The sequence below is a fragment of the Rutilus rutilus genome (genome assembly GCF_951802725.1).
Source record: "Rutilus rutilus genome assembly, chromosome: 24".
Taxonomy (NCBI): Eukaryota; Metazoa; Chordata; class Actinopteri; order Cypriniformes; family Leuciscidae; genus Rutilus; species Rutilus rutilus.
Window position 1 is genome coordinate 27892290 of NC_140228.1, and position 19013 is coordinate 27911302.

A 19013-nucleotide genomic window follows, 5' to 3' on the forward strand; every position below is an offset into this window, starting at 1 on the left:
CATTGTGACACTTTTTTAACGTATTGCGTTCATAGAGCGAGCCTTTTTCACTGATTGTTTACAGCTTAACTTCCATAATTCGCGCAAAGCTTCATGAGGCGTAGGAGTAAGGTGGATAACACCAAAGTCATTAAACGATAACTGTGACTAAATAAACATGCAATATCCTTGATGAAAGACAAGTCTACATGTAGTTAAAAAAAAATTGAACTTGACCAAAATCACCAAAAAAAACCAGACGACAAACAATTACAGATTGTTTTAATTAAAGGTGCTCTAAGTGATGTTGGGTGACGTCACTTCTTGTTGACGTTTAAAGTATTGTCAAACAAAAAGGAGCCTCCTCCTCATCCGCGCACTAACCCCCCAAACCCCACCCCCAAATCCTTCTTGTCGGTTATTGGCTGGAGCAGTTTGTTATGTTTCGTGGTGCGGGTGAGCCCAGTTTGTTTTTCTGGCCGTTTGTGGAGCCTGGGCTGTCTACAGAGACCGCGTTTCTTTACAGTGTGTTCAGGGGACTATATTGGCCACCCCTATTATGTACAGTAATTAACTGTATTTTTTGTTGTTTAAATGTATATGCTTCAATTAGCATTAGCTTATAGCTTATGTCCTATTTTACATGTAAACATGCCTTATGTGTGTCTTTACGGGTATGTTTGGGCTTTCTTTTAAGTCCATAGACCTATATATTTAATTGTATAAATAAATAAAATATGTATATATTTTTTTTTTGTACCATGGGTGTAAAGGAATAAGGATGACACTAGGGCTGGGCGATATGGCCAAAAAAAATGATCACGACAATTTTTTTATACCAGTCGATATCGATAATTATCACGATAAATGTCAAATCTTTATTTCTTTCAAGTTTAAAGGCAGATTTTTGCTCCTAAGTGAAAGTTGTAGAAACCAGAGCATTAATTGTGGTTTTAAACTACTCTTTATTGTCAGAACTTATCATGACAAACACTTGCCAAACAGGTGAACATTTCACAAATCTGAGGTAGAACATTCAAACATTTGTCATTTTTCTTTAACAAAATAAATATCTTAATAGAAAAAATAATTTCTCAGTTTCTGCATGTGCTCATTTTTATTTGGTAAAATGTAATATTCTGACTGTTTGAGTTTTATTAAAATGAACCATTGGTCATCCAGTATCATGCATTTAGATTATGATAACCACAGATAAAACCAGGCATTGCCTACAGCACCTCACTATCATGGCAAAATGTAACTTTATGGTTTCTATGGTATTTGTATGAAAAACAGTAGCCTAAATACATTATTAAATACTGTAATTATATTCCATTAGTCCTTTAATACATTGTCTACATTCATAATATAATACAATTCAATATGTATATCCCACATTTCATGGTGCAGTTAATATTACTAGGCTAACGTTACAGTAAATCCATGGTAAATGATGGGGATTTGTAGACGGAAAAGCCTTCTGACTGTATCGTTGTGCACAGTTTCTCCTGTTTGATGGCGCTGTTTCATCTGCCTTTGAACTGGTTTAAATCACAGAGACATTGTGTTCTTCGCTGAATTCAAGCGCTTCTCACTGGATCTCGTGACCGAGACCGATCAGAGTAAATGCATCTGCTATAGTGAGCTCGTGCATCGCTGCCGTTTGGACTTTGAGCCGAGCGGATAAATGGTCTGTGTGGCGTACGGTTCAAATGAGTTTCGTTCCGCTTTTGCTGCATAAACATTATCGAACATTTATCAAACTCTTAATATCGTTTTATCAAGAAAAATGATATCGTGATAATTATCGTTATCGTTTTATCGCCCAGCCCTAGATGACACTCTTATTGTATATGTTTATTCATATTTTAGTTAATGATTTGTAAGAGCATCGTTGTGTCATGACTTTACTTGAGGAGGCACATCATAGTTAATTCATTATTAACTAACCATACACTAACATTAACTAATGGCTTGTCAATGCATCATTATGTCATGACTTTACTTGAGGGGGCACATCATTACTAACTCATGATTAACTAACCATACCCTAGCGGCAACCTATAGCCGCTGAGAGGCTAAGCAGCAGGAAAAATCCGTGACGCATTTTCATGCATTCAAAATCCAAGAACGTTTATTGGCAAGATAACAGACTATCCACGTAGAAACAATTGATGATGAGAAACGTAGCCTACTGTATCAATGTATAAACGTATAAACGGTCAACAGAAAGTGAGCATTCCTCGCTACTCACCCCCTCTCTACACAATATAAACAAAACAGGAAACACTACCATGTAAATACCCACCGATACCCATGTGACCAAACCACCTGGAAACGTATGCGCAAAAATACAAAATAAAAGACAAACGTTTTCTGCACTTACACATACACTTACATCAACTAATGGCTTGTTAATGCATGATTGTGTCATGACTTTACTTGAGGGGTGACGTTATAATTAATTCACTGTTAACTACTTACCAATTTCAGCTCATGATTTATCATAAACTTACTATCAAATACACATGTACTACAACTCGTATTCAGCCCAGTTAAGTAATGTTGTGTGGCTTTTCAAAAAGTCAGAGAATGGAGGTATAGTATCATCACGGCCTGTGTCTGGATGGAGAGTGACTGTACTGATCCCAGCAAACGTTCCCCTGACTGTAGTTCTATACCAGAAAGACTCGGGAGAATAAATACTGTGACAATTATACATTTATTAACAGCCCAGCAAGCAATAAAGTTCTTTGGCGTAGGCCCCGTCCGTAGCTCGCAATCTGAGGGTCCGGACTCTGCATATCCTGCCTGAAGATGAAGGCAGGGGCGCAGCCGACCCCCTGTGAGGTATATGAAGGGACCATCCTGGTGGTGGTGTTTGGGAGGATGGGGGGAGGATGGAGGTGAATGGAAGCATCAGCATCTGCGAACTTAAACGTGTGCAAGTACCAATCTTTTATACCACGAGTATTAGAATGTGATTGGATAGATGAGAAGGTAAAGTGACGTAACAATTGAGTCTTCCTGGCAGAACTTATGCTAAAGCTTTCATTTCATGTTTCCTGTTTGGCTATTTTTTTGGGAACCAATTCCTCAGGAACTGTTGTAAGTCACAGTAGGTTTAGTTTGATGGGAAAGAGAATATCACAAAACAGATTAGGAGCTTTTAAGTTAATGGATGTTTTCCATGTTTGATAAGGAGGATCTGTGAAATTAATGAAAAACAAAAATTTTGACGACTGGCTGATACTAGCTCAGCCTCAGGAGTGGTTGTGCGAACACAGGGACATGATGCTCAGTCGCCTCAGCCAGTTGGGACTTCGGGTCAACTGGGAAAAGAGCAAACTCGCCCCCGTGCAGCGGCCCCACTAAAACTTTTTCAGATGCTCCTGGGTCATATGGCATCAGCATCCACAGTAATGCCACTGGGACTGCTTCATATGAGGCCGCTTCAGCACTGGCTTCACGGCCGAATCCCGAGATGGGCGTGCCAGAGCAGCCCGTGGTCAGACCCTTCGTTTCTCCGGGCAGGAGTGCCCCTAGAACAAGTGTCCAGGCAGCTGTGGTCACCACAGATGCCACCACCACCAGTTGGGAGGCCACGTACAACAGGCTTGCAGTTGCGGGGAGTTGTTAGCAGTACGCCTTGCGCTGGGCCACCAGAAAGTCGCTACTAGGCAAGCACGAACTGGTCCGTATGGACAGCACTGCGACCATTGCGTACATCAACCATCAAGGTGGTCTACACTCCCGCCACATGTCACAACTCGCCCGCCATCTCCTCCTATGCAGTCAGAAGCATCTGAGGTTGCACCGTGTCACTTATATCCCCGGCCTGCTCAATCGTGCAACCGATGAGCTCTCACGACACCCTGTGGCCCCGGGAGAGTGGCGTCTCCATCCCCAGGCAGTCCAGCTGATATGGGACCTCTTCAGGGCCGCACAGGTAGACCTGTTTGCCTCTCCGGACTCGTCCCACTGCTGGTTGTTCTAATCCCTGACCGAAGGGGACCCTCGGCATGGATGCACTGGCACACAGCTGGCCCCAGGGCCTACGCAAGTATGCGTTTTCCCCAATGAGCCTTCTCGCACAGACACTGTGCAAAGTCAGGGAGGTTGAGGAATAGATCTTGCCTGTTGCCCCTTATTGGCCTAATTTACCCTTCGTAGGGAGTTTGATTGACAGGCGATCTGACCAATCATAATCCACCGAATCCGCCATTTTTGTCCGACAAAGCAGTCAGGATAGTTAGTTGATTAACGTTGGTAGATTTGAACTCGAAAAAATGAGTGTACTGATGTCTCTCCGCGGTTAAAACAACATTCCTTCTTATGTTCATTCATGCTTATTTGATGCTATAAATTAACTAGAAGGAAGAGATGATCGGTTCACCAGCAGCTTTAACTGATGCTCTACAGCGATCTGTCAGACACATTAAAGAGCCACAAAACGGTATTTATTGTTTCAATTTCTTTAAAAAATGGCTAAATTTGAAAGTTGAGACTTTGTTTCATATCAAATTTAACCTGGTCTGTCATGTCTGTCAGCGCATTGTCAATGTCCTCTCTGCTCCGCGATGCATTTTTCACTGCGTGAGAACATGGTGTGGCGTGAGAGCGGCGTGGCTTGTCGGACATAGCAACAGTAACTAAAGGGGGCAGGTTTTTTGCGAACGGTCAATTGGAACTGGTTCTCAGAACTCATGCTCCTCTCGACAGCCCCTCCGTGGCCCATTCTTCTAAGAAAGGACCTCCTTTCTCAGGAAAGGGGCACCATATGGAACCCGCGTCCAGACCTCTGGAAACTCCATGTCTGGTCCCTGGAAGGGAGGACCTCCGCGTGGAGGACTTAGGTGATTTACCACAAGTTGTCGTAGGCACAATCACTTCTGCGAGAGTGCCCTCTATGACACATGTTTACGCTGGGTGCTGGAAGATGGCAGCACTAGGTGGCGTTTTACTTGGGATCCCAATTTCGTCGGTACGTCGATGTACATCGGAAGTAACTGACTGAAAGGGAACATCTCGGTTACATATGTAACCCTCGTTCCTTGAAGGAGGGAACAGAGACGTACGTCCCATCGTCACCATTGCTGGACCACCGCTGACTCCAGGCTTCTGCTCGGCTCCTCAGCGAAAAACAAATGGTGCTTGCATTCGCTTCCTATTTATATCCGTCCTGCGGGGCGGAGCACGAGATGCAAATCTCGTACGCCAATGTGCATTGGCTCCTTCTGTTAACACTCGTAGATGATAGGGCTCCCTGGCACAATCCCAATTTCGTTGGTGTGTTGACGTACGTCTTCGTTCCCTCCTTCAGGGAACAAGGGTTACATACATAACAGAGATGTTCTCTCATTTAGTTTTGGCATAAGTACTCCCTGTTTTAGTCAGTTCTTTGTCCTGTCTCGTCTGTAAAGCAGATGTGTTCCCTGTGTTTATACCCCATCTCCTGTGGATTATTGAATTAAAGACTATTTCTTTGTCCTCTTCATGAGCTACTTTATCCACCCACTCCTGACAATGTCCTCATTTGTCTCATTTTACATTTTTCAAAAAAATATGTAGTATATAAAGTTTTTTTATTGTAAAAATGCAGAAAGTTTTCTGTAGGGTTTGGATAACTATATGGAATGTCTTAATTTAGCAAAGTAAACGTGTGTTTGTGAATAATATAATAAAAGTAGTAACCTTTCCACAGATGGACAAGCAGTTATTAAAACAGAATCCATTCTTTTTTAGTTCATATTATTAACTTCATAAATTTACAAATATGAGGTGGTGGTGTTCAACTGAAAATTTGCAATATAAATAATTCCATTCATCAAAAAAAGCTTAAATGCTAAATGTTTATTGTTATTTTGCTTTAGTACAGCTTATAGTCAATGGCATTATAGCAGAGAAAATGACCAATACATAGTGATTAATACAGTATTAGTATTACCTAACCCAAACAAAACATGTTGAAGAGCGCTACAGATTTCAATGGATGTCACTATTTATTACAGTTCTCACACTGGCTGATTTAAAAGTTTAGTTCACCAAAATCCTCTATGACTAAGTGTATGGACCAAAAGCCCTGTTTTTTTACACACACACACACACACACACACACACACACACACACACACACACACACACACACACACACACACACACAAAAAGAAAGAAACATGACTTTAAATCATTTTTGAGTGACCTATCCCTTTAACTTGTATGAAATGTAACATTTGATCATTTGATTCTCTTTCAAATCAAAATTGGTGAAGCAAAGCAAAGCAGCTGGAAACTCTGCAATTGTGTTTTCTCTTCTTCTTCCTTCTCTTGTTCACTCTTCAACTTTCAATATTTCGATTTCGAGCTGATCGGTGACCTGTCTCAGTAAAGGGCAGTCTAGACACACCATCAGCACCTTCTTTCCAGGAGTTCGAGGGACCATCGACACTTTATATCTCACTGAGCCACCAGGTAATATCTGGCTGCAAGTGGAAGACATAAGAGACAAAACATTTAGAGAATTCAGCCAAAGGTGTATTTAGTTTTGTACTGCCCATTTCTGATCGCAACATAAACAGGATCTTTCACACAAAAAGGTCATTATAAATAAAACAAGATATGGAAAATGTATATGGACATCTACGAAAATAAATTAATTTGTCTTTGTATATGTCTGGGCATGTTTATGGGTGTGTAGTGGAATAGTTAACAAGACAGTTATTAATTAATTTGCATTTGCTTTATTTCAACAGCCAGGTGATATAAATATGAAGTTTACCTGTAAGATTTAATTTTGATTGGTATCAGACCAGGTCCATCAAGGCGGAGTTGAACATTTTTTAGGGTGAAATCATAGGGATTCTGGAAATCCACACTGGTCATGAGATTTTTGCCAACTTGGGCGGTTCCAGTCATCTGTGGATGAATTATATTGTAGAGCACCAACAAATGTTTAGTGCTTTTACATAGCTCTTTGTACAAGTACACAGGTACGTTTGGAAAATCTTAGCTAAAATAAGAACATAAAAATATGTGACCAGAATTACGTAAAATCTGCCAAATCTGCAAAAAGTGTCAAAATCAGTTCAACTTTTGAAAAAACGCGTCTCGAGACCTTGTGTTTTTTTCCTCATTCCACTCCCCGCGTCTCGCGTTTTTGCTTTAGATTTGCTTTAGTTTTGTGTGAACGAGCCCTTATTGTGTTTTTTATCAGTACAAAAGCCAAATGGACTATTTATAATCAGTGATTCTGTCCACGTTGGATGTGGGTGCAGAGTTGTGGATGTGGAACATGACAAATCCATGACAGTAAACTCATGCCACATCCTATTTCTAATGTGCTCTATGCGCTTGAGCTCTTTCTGACATGAAGGACAAATTAACTTACTATGAATTCACTTACAATAACTTACTTCGCTTTGATGTGTCCAAGTCAAAGGTTTGATGATAGTCATGTTATTTTTTTTCTATTAAGGTTCATTTTTGTTTGCTTCTTTCTACCATTTGTTGTCCTTTTCAATGAAAGTCAGCCGATCAAAAAATAAATATAGGTTTGGGACAACACTGAGGGTAAGTAAATTATGACAGAATGCTCATTTTTGGGTTATCCAATTAAGAAAAATGTACACATATACATTATTTCTAAATAAATCAATATCTAATTTGAATCTGAATTTTAATAAAATCTGTATCAAAACCAACTACACATGAGTTCCCTTAAGAATGGTTATTGAGGGTATTTACCGTTAATGTGAGTTTAGGAGGCTGGAGAGTGACTACTTTCATCGTGGAGAGGGACATGTCGGTTTCCTCAATATACCCGTAGACCACAAAGAGCAGTTTTCCCTGCTCCACCAGGTACGGTGTATACTCCTTAGCATTGATATCTACCGTCAGGGACTCAGCTGTAAAGATATTATGATCACACTGTAGCCTAATCCATTAACAGTAAGATCGAGTATGTGCAGTTTTACTGAAACAGTTGTGACTCACTCTTCGAGGCTTCCACAGTTGCAGCTTTATTTTCAAGCTTAAATGTCGTGCTGACGACGCCCGTGTAAAACGCCACACAGCCAGTGATGGTAGCATTGATAGTGCGGGTCTGGCTGGTCTGGTTGTTAATGTTCAGCGTCAGCTTGAAGTCATCGCCCATTTTGACGGTGTCGGCCTGGAGCTCGATGGTCACTCCTGCTTCTGGCTGTGGCAAGTAATCCCCGGGAACCATGCCGGAACGCTCTGCATTCTGCATGACCTCTCTCTCCTTGACGGTATCTAGAGTCAGAAGGGTTGAAGGTAAATTGTTGGGATTTTCCACTGCTTCCCACAACATCAGTCAAACCACTATTGTTTGGTGCACATGTACATATGGTGTTTGGCATCCTTATGGAAGTCTGTTGAATAATTAAATAACTGAAGGTCTCTGCTGAGTCTCCTAAGTGAATCTAGAGAGCTTTTGAGTTATTGAAACCAGCTGTGTTGTTAAACTGTCAATCCAAGAATCCAGAAGGCAACACAATTTATTTGGACTACCCTTGAACATCAAATGACCCAGGATAGATAAACATTCAAGGCTTTTGAGATGTTTTAGACCAAATGAGGTTGCGAGCAAAAGGTCAGTAAACACACCAAATTTGTAAACCAAAGCGCTTGGTTCTGCGTGTCAACCTTAGCAAGGTAAAAGGTTCTTTCTAATCAATTCATAGTCACTAAATCCACGTTTTCACCTCAGGAACGTTCCCCAGGAACTAGGGACTTTGGGGTGGTACTCGGTGTGTTTCCACCCTAGGAACCAGGGGTCTAAAAGAAGTTCCGTGTAAAAATTCCCCCCTCAGAAAGTCCCTTCTCGTGAGGTAGTACTTTTTCAAAGTTCAGTAACTTTAGGGGATGGGACTTGGGCGCTGAACATTTTGATTGATTGACTCCACGCAGCATTTTATTTCAACCACCATTTTTTAAAATCTTTTGCAGTACGTGCAGTAGTGATGTATGTCTCGAGACCACTTTTACGCGGTCTCGGTCTTGTCACAGCCTTGACGGTCTTTGGTCTTGGTCTTGTCTTGGTCTCGGACCTCTCGGTCTTGTCTAGGTCTCGCTGTCTCAGACCGACATAGTGGTCGGGGATTTAGCAATACAATAGGCTACTACAATATCCACGATGACACAACGTTCGATAATGCAACATTATTATCCGCAACGGAACGGATTGAAGCGCGCATCCGAGTGAAGACAGTCCGGCGTGTGCGCCCAATATACGAGAAAACACTTTATCCGCGCCACTGATCGCAGCGGCAATGAGCACTTTGATCACGTGATTTAAAAAACACATATCAGTGATATGATGGGTTTTAACTTCATTCAGGAGATTTTGGGTAACTGCACAACTGACAGATGACTTTGAGCGCACCGCCAACCGCACCGCACCGCACCGCACCGTGTGTGTGTGTGTGTGTGTGTGTGTGTGTGTGTGTAACCATAGCGACAAAACGACCAACTTTCGGATCCTGCACTTAAGCCTATAATTTCGTTTTTAAACATTTTATTATGTATTTAAAAGTTGCAGAATGGATTAATTTGGAGACTCCGAAATCGGCAGAGATAGGCAGGCATTTGCTTAGATGAATTTGTGTCTTTGATATCTCTCTGTGTATGTGTGTGTGTGTTGTTTGATTACAGTATTGTATTTAAGATGGTGTTAGACTAAATAAATGGTCTTTTAAATATCATCTGCATATCTCCGTTGTGTTGACTAAACATTCGGCCTAATCCAAGTTTATAATTGCGTATCTTTAATTTGATGTTACGATTTCATCTACACATCAAGTATAATTTCAATTGGTTACATATTTCTCATTCTTTAGACAGTTGTTGGAGGAGCAAGATGGTGTTGGAGGTGTTTGATGTTTTGTCAGATGAACCAGTCAGTACCAGTCATGTCAGTCCTCAACAGTACACAAAAGTTAAGGGAGTCTCAATCCTCTAATAGTGCAGTAACAGCCGTCATGCAATTGCTACACATAGTTGATCTCACCCTGCAAAAACATTTACAGTGAGCTCACAGTCACACACATGACATGGTCTGTCTCTGTATTGTTCTGCCTGTGTAGTTGAAGTAATACCATCTAATATGTATTGAATGTAAACTGCGGCTGAACCCTAGTATGCTGCTGTTCTTGAATTCATATTGCTTAGCTTCAACACTAGTCTATTTCTTTTCCCTCCGGTCTCGACTTGGTCTCGGTCTTGGTCTCGACTTGGTCTTGGTCTTGACTTGGTCTATCTTGGTCTGTCTTGGTCTTGGTCTTGTCTTGGTTTCGATACCCTCTGGTCTTGGTAGTGTCTTGGTCTCGGTTTAGGCGGTCTTGACTACAAGTCTAACGTGCAGTAAGAGTTGTTTGCTATTTGAATCAACAATGGAGTTGAAAAAATACAACAGATGGACCGACGACGAGGTTCAGGCTTTATTAAGCTTATATGCAGAGGACGAAATTCAGCAGGAACTGGAAAGTTGCGCGCAGTCCTACGTCACCGGACTAGTTTGCCTAATCTTCACGGTAGTTTAGACCAAGATGGAAACGCAAACAGAAGCAGGTCTGAGGGGAAAAAAGTTCCTGGGAAATGGTCAACTATATCTTCTATAAGGCCTGTGTTCAAATTTAGTTTCCAACACTTAAAGGATTAAATTTCTCAGGAAACCACTGTAAGCTACCGTGACATCCCGAAGTTCACATGCGAAGTGTCAGTCGTATCAGAGACAGAGTCGCATTGCTACATTGATTGCAGCTTTCCTGATCTAATGTCACATCGCTTTTTGATTCTGTAGGCTGATGTGAAATTAAACTTACTTTCTGGATATTTATAGGTAGAAGTGATGTCCTCATAGTCGCTACTGTCAGGCTTTTTTGTCACAACGAGCTTTCCAACATATGCAGTGTCCACATTGAGAATCTTCATTTTTCCCTCCTTATCAGACCGATGGTATATCAAATCACTGTTCAGCTGAAGACAGGAGAAAGTCATTTTTAATTTTTAAAAATGTCCATTTGTTTGTACAGTAGCTAAGATTTTATTGTCTTGTAAAATAAATCTAAAGCTAACATCTACGGGACAAGCCGGATTCCTCCATATATTTATGTACACAATAATAATATTTTGCATTGTAATCCTGCCTCAGAACAGAACAGAACACACCTCGTTTTCAGACCAACATGCTCATGGGCGCACAAATGGGCGCAAAATCATTTCCTATTTAAACAACGTGGTGCAGGACGTGAAAATGATAACTGCGACGGACTGAAACTAGCAAAAAACACTTGCGTCACGCTTGCCGCTGCATTGCACCGGGTGTAAGATAGGGCCCTATGTTTGGAAAGGAAATGACATGTTCTAAAATATGAAATGGTAAGAAAAATTATATTGCAACGGTTTAGTGTTCTCTCTGAATTCTATATTTGGGTATTTGTATTGTATATAATTTGGGGGTATCTAGGAGTGTGTGCTTACAAGAATATGCGTGGTATCAATATTGCATTTGAATACACATGCTTTTTACTTTTGCTTTCTAATTTGTGATCATGCGCACTCTGTATAGGGACCACACATTTTACAAGATAAGATCTCTTCTTACAATTCTCTTCTCTTCATCTCTTACAATCTTCACATGAAAAGTGAAATCTGTGAAATGTACTGTAACCGACTACCGCAGTAAGCCTAACCATGTCCCTTTAAGGGCTCCATAGAATGTTATTCATTTTCCGTGCCTTTCCAAATTCGGATTTAGGCTTCAGGCACATCCCTAATTGACATGTTTTTACCTCTGCAAAGACAAACTTTGCATCGAACGGATAGCTGAGCTCTCCCTCTTTGATGGCATTGACAGACATTGGGCCACATCGATAAAAACCTGAATGAGAGAAGAAAAACAATTAATATATAACTTAAGGTATATTTATGATGTGCCAGAAGTCATGGCAAGGATCATACCATCACTGGTCTCCTGAGGGGTGGCGTCGATTACCTGCCAGCCTGAGAATTTTTCTGGCAGATCAGGCCTCTTCGTGTACACCTCATTCCAGCAGTGGTAGTTCCTTTAAGAAAAAACTAAACTGTATTTCTAATCAACCTGTCAGTTATATAACATTGGCTTTATAGTACATTAACTCAATACGGAAAAATCATGCAATGTCTGAGATAAAACTTAATTATATTAACCAAGGCACCCATTTTTTGCAGTATAGGAGTTAGGACCACTTGAATGTAACACTATTTGTGTATCTCACCAAACTGAATCTTTAGTTCGGCTTCGGTCCACTTTCCCGTCTTCGTCCAGCACAATGTCTGTCTTCAGGTTTCCCGTGTTGTCGTGAGCAGAACAAAAGTTGGTGATGACCCGTGCGGGGATCCCGAGACAGCGCATAACTGGGTGGAAGGTTGAACAGATATTGGAAAATATGAGGTAAAATCAAGCGGCAACCTTCGGTCTCTCTCTTAAATCCAACACGAAAGTGACTTAAACAGCAATTCATCGACTGGCCGGTAGAGACAGGCTCCAAAAGATATCAATCCCAATCCCATATACCGCCAAGAGAAAAAGTGTCTACGAATTGTATGACAAGAAGAGAAAGGCCTCTGAAGAAAGAAACAAGACCAGAGTGTTTTTGGGAGAATATTTCACACGCTGGCGTGCGCTAGAAGCACAGGTTGGGCTGAAATGTTCTAAAACCTTGTGTGTTCATTTTTGATAATTCCAATGTGTTCACATAGTATTTATTACACAAATGCAACAAGCTACTTCTCCATTGCAGATCATGTCTTGAGTCCTCACTCAATCGATCAGTATAATAAGTAAATAAAACACGGAAGGGCATTTGACATTTTGTCTTGCATGAATGTTTTTGAGTTAGAGTGTTTTTGGGAGAATATTTCACACGCTGGCGTGCGCTAAAAGCACAGGTTGGGCTTCCCACTGATGCCTCAGTTGCGAAGTTTCTACTCGACAGGTAAAGGAAGTAGGCTTGTATGAGCCATGCCAACAGCAACTTGTAAACAGGGGAACTAGGCTCGTGCATGCTCTCTCGTGCACACGTTTAATAGGTGTTCCCTCTCGGGAGCAGGTAGGGTGTTGCACATGTGCATTTTTTCAAAAAGTGGAGAGGGCGGTTCTTTTCTAAAATTCGGGAAAATCCTCCGCTATACCTTTAAGTGTTAAAGTTCTGAATAAATAAGGGCGTGGCCACCTGAGTGACAGGTGGATTGCCACTGCTGTCACTACTAGCCGTTTTTCTGCTGTTTGTTTGCGCCACGTCACCTCAGCTAATCCATGTCTTTGCCAATTTCTGGTTATCAGGGAGTGACGCGCTGCCAAGATGGCGACGGCCGGTTCCGTCCAATGTGAGTTTCAAAAATGCTCTTCAGAAACCTATGGGGACGTCATGGACACTAAAGCTGTATCTGAAATCGCTCCCTATCCACTATATAGTGCACTATTTAGGGTGTCGGCCATTTTGTAGTGGTGTCCGAATTCTGAGTGAACGACATCATTCCCTACATTCATTCACTACTTTTACCCACAATCCTCTCTGAATTCGAGTGTACATCCGATGTACACTTGCTGAGACACTATTTCCCACAATCCAACACGATAAGGCGATAGAGCGCGAATGAAAAATAAACAAATATGTCACCATGGCAACGGCGCACGCGAGATAGAAAACAATCATTTATAAGACCAGACGCCTGGTTATTTATTTATATATATACCGTTATATCTATATTTGAATGAACGAATGTTTTGTGTAGTGTTTTGTTCTCTTTTATTTTCACATATAAATGTAAGAAGTAAATAAATATGATAAGCAAGTGTTTTTATTATCTTTTTTTATCAAATAACGCAATAAACGTGAAAAATACATACATACAATTGTTACATACAATTCATACAGCCAAGAAAGGCAATATTAAAGATGGGTAGGTAATGTTTATGACGAAATTGTCCGAGCTCTCTGGCGCGTGATAATTATGTCAGCGTCCGAATTCGCGCACTCATTTTCGTTCACTCTTCGCTGATGTAGTGCACTCAACTGCCATTCACTATGTAGGGGTTAGTGAATGAGTGAACGAGTGAGCGGTTTCAGACACAGCCTAAGTTCATATTTTTTTACAGTCTATGAGTAAAATGTGTCACAAGTCTACAAGTACTTCATTCTGAAAATGTTTTAAACTATCATGAAGAAAACGTTCTCAAACGGACCCCAAATAATGCGCAGTGGCCATACTCACGAGTGTTCAGCACGCCAGCAAACACCCAGCACTGAGCGAAGCACACAGGCTCACCACCATCTTTGGCATATTTTAGCAGGATTTCAGGACTTCCGGTCCAGGCAGTCGGTGCTGTGCCTTCGGCGTAATCGCCACTCCAGTTGCCAAACAGGACGCCATCATCGTCCTGGGCGTTCATCTGAAAATGTATACCACAAAAATGCTTAAATAAACAACATGTATTATATGTATGTGTAATCATAGAAAATGGAATTGCCCATACTTTGATTGCTATTATCAAATCATACCAGAGCTGATGCTTGCCGAACAATTTCAGTGGCACTTCCACGGATAAATAGTGGTACTTTCCCAAAATCCAGAACCAAAAGACAGGCATCCAGAACCCCCTGTTCAAACTACAGGAAACCACATAGGAAGTTAATTCATGGATGTCAAATCCTGGTTCTGGAGGGCCAGAGTTTATCCAAAGCCGTTTTAAGGCAAGCCTTCAAGGTCAGCAAAAAATAGTGTAATGCTGTGGAGGAGACCAGAAGATGTTTTTTTTTTTTAATGGGTGTCAATGAAGGAGAGGCTTGACATTTAATGTGAATATTTTGTCAGCTTATCATTTAATGAATGGACAGCCCATCATCAGCTAATCTTCAATATGTTTGCTATTAAACATTTGAATTGGATTGATCTATTTTTAGAGTTTACACCGAATAAATGCTGTTTTATAAGAGAAGTCACGGACAATTCCACTGTAGGTCGGATTCAGTTTACTTCTCATTCATTTCTATGGTATCCGCAAATAGTGATTGACTAATGCACAACTCTGAACGAAATTCAATGACGCCAAGGCTGTAATCTGATTGGTTATCAAGGCACATGTGATCCAAATTAGCCGTCACGCTTTGTCCAATAGTAGAGCCACGGACCCTCGTATCTCCCAATAATTAGACCATGGCTGAATCCAAATTGCCCCCTAAACCCTTAATCACAATTCGCTACGTCAGACCACTAATACAGTTCACTTGAAGGAGTGAATGAAAACGAGTGAGTGAACTCGGACAGCAATTGATTGTACATCGGCGATTTTGGATTCAGCCCATCTTTGGTTTAGCTTCAACACTAATCAAACACACCTGGATTAGCTAATCAAGTTTTGGGGCTGTTGATGGACTCAATCTAGTCCATCTATGGCTCCATCCGAAAACTTAGGGCAGCTGACTTGTTGCCTCGCTGCCTTATAAGCAATGACTCTGCAGGCAGCGTTTGCATGCGAAGGCACCTCACGAAACTGATTTCAGACAGACTTCTCTGAGGCAGCGTAACAGTTTAATGATCTACAGCAAAATAGAGTGAGCTTTGGTGAGAACTAAACAAATATTTAATCAGTACAGTTGTAATTTTTGACTGGAAATGACACCAGAAGTGGAAAAACGCTGGTCAAAAATGTACATTTTGAAAACGTAAGTATTCAAAAAAGTACACACAAATTGACCAGCATCCGTAAACTTTCAGACGTCATCTGTATTTTTTAGCTCATCTGTCACAAAATGGAAAGCTCAGGATTGTGGGATTTCAAAGGTAGTGAAGGATACATCAATGCTGCCAGATGAAGGCATCTCAGGAGAGAGGAAGTGAAGCTAACATTGGATTCGGACGTACCTTGATGCCTTCCTTGTTTTTTTTGTTTTGTTTTTTTTTAAACTAAATTTACACACATTCAAGTGTTGAAAGAATAAAGCTTAAAAAAAAATTATATATATTGTTTTGTTGTTTAAAAGCAGAAGCTCTGTTCTTTCTTTTGAAGTATTCAATGTTTACATATTCATACAACAAAATATTTTGGGGTCCATGTAAGATATGTGAATATGATTAAAAATGCTGGCACTGACTGGCAACTTGAACACAATACTCTGGCAGGGAAAGAGTTTAGTGATGGCATATGGACATGAGCTCAATAGGAGAAAATTTGTTTATTTCTGGGGGGAAAAAACTCTGGATTACTACCAACCTGTCCAAAGTTCCATGAACGGGAGGTAATGTTGTTGAATTCTCCATTGTATATGATCCCCACATCATTCATCACATACTCCTGTCTGTCTTCATCTTTGTCCATGTACACGTGATCCGCTGGGAAGAAAAACATACAATACACATGATGCGTCATAAGCATTTGTTTATGAACTTTGTTTATGTCAGAGCTCAAAATATTAAAGTTTGTTCCCAGTTTATTAAATAGATGGTTCCGGTATTTGTGCCTTATTTATAAAACATGCGTGCGCTAAAATCCACGCTAACATCCATTTTTACAAAAACTGTTTTTACGTGGAAAAGTGCTTAGTGCCATGTCAGGGTCTAAGCAGACATACAGTACGCTCTTTTCTCTGTGCCAGAGAGTATTTGGAAATCAAGTAAAGTAAGTTCTCAAGTAAAGGATTTGGACGTTGACTGGTGCTATATATATATATATATGTAAATGACATTAATTAGGTGCCATTTACAAGGCGGAGATCTGAAACCATTCAGCTGTGCACAATTTCACTATCATAAATTTCACTTCTGGAAGCGAGGCGTACACACGTTTTTTATGCGCACGTTCCTTCTCTGAATCCATAGACTGTAAAAAAAATATGGACGACGCCCTTTCACTCTTCCATTGGTGAGAAGTGAAGCCACCAGTGTCCCGATATGGCGCTGACATCTTGGGGCTTCAGTCTGCGCAGTAGCGATTTCGGGACCAGACCTGCGCAGTAGTGAGCAGGAAGTAAAGCCGCGAAATCAAGGCCCCGCCCTCACTCTCGGTGTGAAATAATTCATTATAGAAATTTAGATATTAAATTTAAAGCTCCGATCTCATCAGTCCTCCGAAGATCCCGAAAAAAAGTCTGTTGGTGCTTCAGTGACTACTTCGCTCAGAGAACCTGTCAATCACAGCTGTCAATCATGACGTCACACCACCGTTTTTATAGCATCAAATAACTAACTAAAAACAAACTTATTTTAAAAACAAACACTTGAATTTACATCAGCGTGATAAAAACTACAGTAAATGACAGAAACCACCTTCGGAAGAAATATATTTGAAGAGTAATTCAATTGTTTAGTTGGTCTCAAGTTCTGTTGAATAACACAGGGAGGCGGGGTTTATGACCTGTACTAGGACCAGTCACCGGGGGGCGATCGAGATGTTTTGGCTTCACTTTTCAGGGCTTGTGCGGCACGCTTGTCTGAATCACACGTATGCACATTTCAGTTTTCTATGCAACATTTTATAAAAGGGGCCTCTTGATTTCTATTGGTTGAGCCACGTTCGAAGCCATTGTAAATTACTCTACAAACATAGACCTGTGACCTCATTACATCAATATTTAAATTATATTTTTATGGACTATCCATTTTATAAAAGCAATCAGCCCTGTGAAGCCATGGTTTATACAGTAGTGAATTTCGACAGCTAAGGAGTTTTTCTAAATTCACTGTAAACCATGGCTTCACAGGGCTTATTGCTTTAAGCGTAACTGTGTTACTCACCAGGGTCCCAAGGATTGAACAGCACATAGACATCGTTTTCAGTGTTCCTCTCAGTGCGCTGTTTTCCCAAATCACTCACTACTACAACAAAGATTCGAAACCGGCCAATGATACAGCTGGCGTCTGGTGTTACGCCAACGGTCACATAATTTCCTTGTGTTTCCACCACACGACTCTTCCAGCGTACTTCAGGTTTCTCTTTACCGATGGGCAAAATGATGTAGGTGCCCCTGTTTTCATCAGGAGAACTGCCTGTGAAATGAGCAGAACAGCAAATATGACCTGTGTTAGACTATGGTGATATTTCATGTACTAATGTAATGTACTGCTTCTTCATTACAGATGTACTTTATCATGCATTGAGATGCATTACTGGATGCAGAATCTCACCAATCAGGAACTCCAACTCCACATTGTCCTGCTGTTTATTGAAGTCCCGGTTAAATTTGATGATGATGGTGAACTCTTTATTCCTGCGCACGATGAGGTTGGAGCTCACGTACTTGTAAGTGTTGTGGTCTTGTTTGTTCTCCGTCGCACGCATGTCAACGCTCAATACTGAGAGACTTGCAGCTTGTGTTTCTAGAAGAAGAAAAAAAAAAGACTTGCTGACAGACTGTGGTAAATTATTTTGGTTAGGGCATGTTTAAATGCAAACACAGGTAAGACTTTACCTTCATCCGGGGGTCCCCTTGGCCTCAAAACATCAAAAGCCACAAACTCAGATGGATTATACTCATCTAAATTTGATTTGGCAAAGGGAATACGGCCGCTTACCGAGGGCAAAGCGAGGTTGGGTTGTAATAACATGATGTATACAAGATGCCTTGATGCTTGTCTGGAGGACAGATCATTTTAATGTTAGAAATCTACTGACATTATAGACTGCCCATTTGGTAAACATATTAGATATATCAGGTGAGGCCTGGCAAGAGGAAAGCACAACTAAAACACAACCAAACTTTTGTATTAATGCTAAAGAGTTATTAAAAGCGTAGAACTCACGTTGTGTGTAGAAGAGTAGATGTTCTGCTGAGGTGAGGAGGCTCCAGGCTGATGTGCTCATGAAGAGCCTCATGCTGATTAATAAAGGCTCAGGACTTCCTCTTCCACTGGAGAAAAACACATCCATGGAACCAGAGTGTCCGAAGTCAAGATGATCCCAAGATCAGGTCAGTCCGACATACAACTCTGTGACCTTGCTTCTGATTCTTGATGACAGCAGCATATTCCAGACTGTA

General features: G+C 40.9%; 1 protein-coding gene across 1 annotated transcript; it reads right to left on the reverse strand.

Moving 5' to 3' along the window:
• Positions 1 to 5812: 5812 nt before the first annotated feature.
• Positions 5813 to 18828, reverse strand: LOC311283915 (coagulation factor XIII A chain-like). The gene is made up of 15 exons (XM_084398686.1): positions 18778 to 18828; positions 18447 to 18610; positions 18163 to 18354; positions 17773 to 18024; positions 16253 to 16371; positions 14541 to 14648; positions 14254 to 14431; positions 12255 to 12393; positions 11959 to 12062; positions 11790 to 11878; positions 10821 to 10974; positions 7972 to 8250; positions 7723 to 7883; positions 6758 to 6894; positions 5813 to 6461 (listed from the first exon to the last, which is right to left on the reverse strand). The coding sequence occupies exons 2-15, from the start codon at positions 18580 to 18582 to the stop codon at positions 6311 to 6313; spliced, it is 2199 nt and encodes a 732-aa protein (XP_084254812.1). The 5' UTR covers positions 18583 to 18610; positions 18778 to 18828; the 3' UTR covers positions 5813 to 6310.
• Positions 18829 to 19013: the final 185 nt, after the last annotated feature.

Excerpts from the sequence above, each read along its gene's own strand:
- LOC311283915 (XM_084398686.1), bottom strand. The coding sequence starts at position 18,582 with ATGTTATTACAACCCAACCTCGCTTTGCCCTCGGTAAGCGGCCGTATT. Across the intron at positions 11,879-11,958 it reads CCCTCAGGAGACCAGTGATG|GTTTTTATCGATGTGGCCCA; the intron begins GTATGATCCTTG and ends TCTCTCATTCAG. Across the intron at positions 6,895-7,722 it reads CTCCTAAACTCACATTAACG|ATGACTGGAACCGCCCAAGT; the intron begins GTAAATACCCTC and ends ATTCATCCACAG.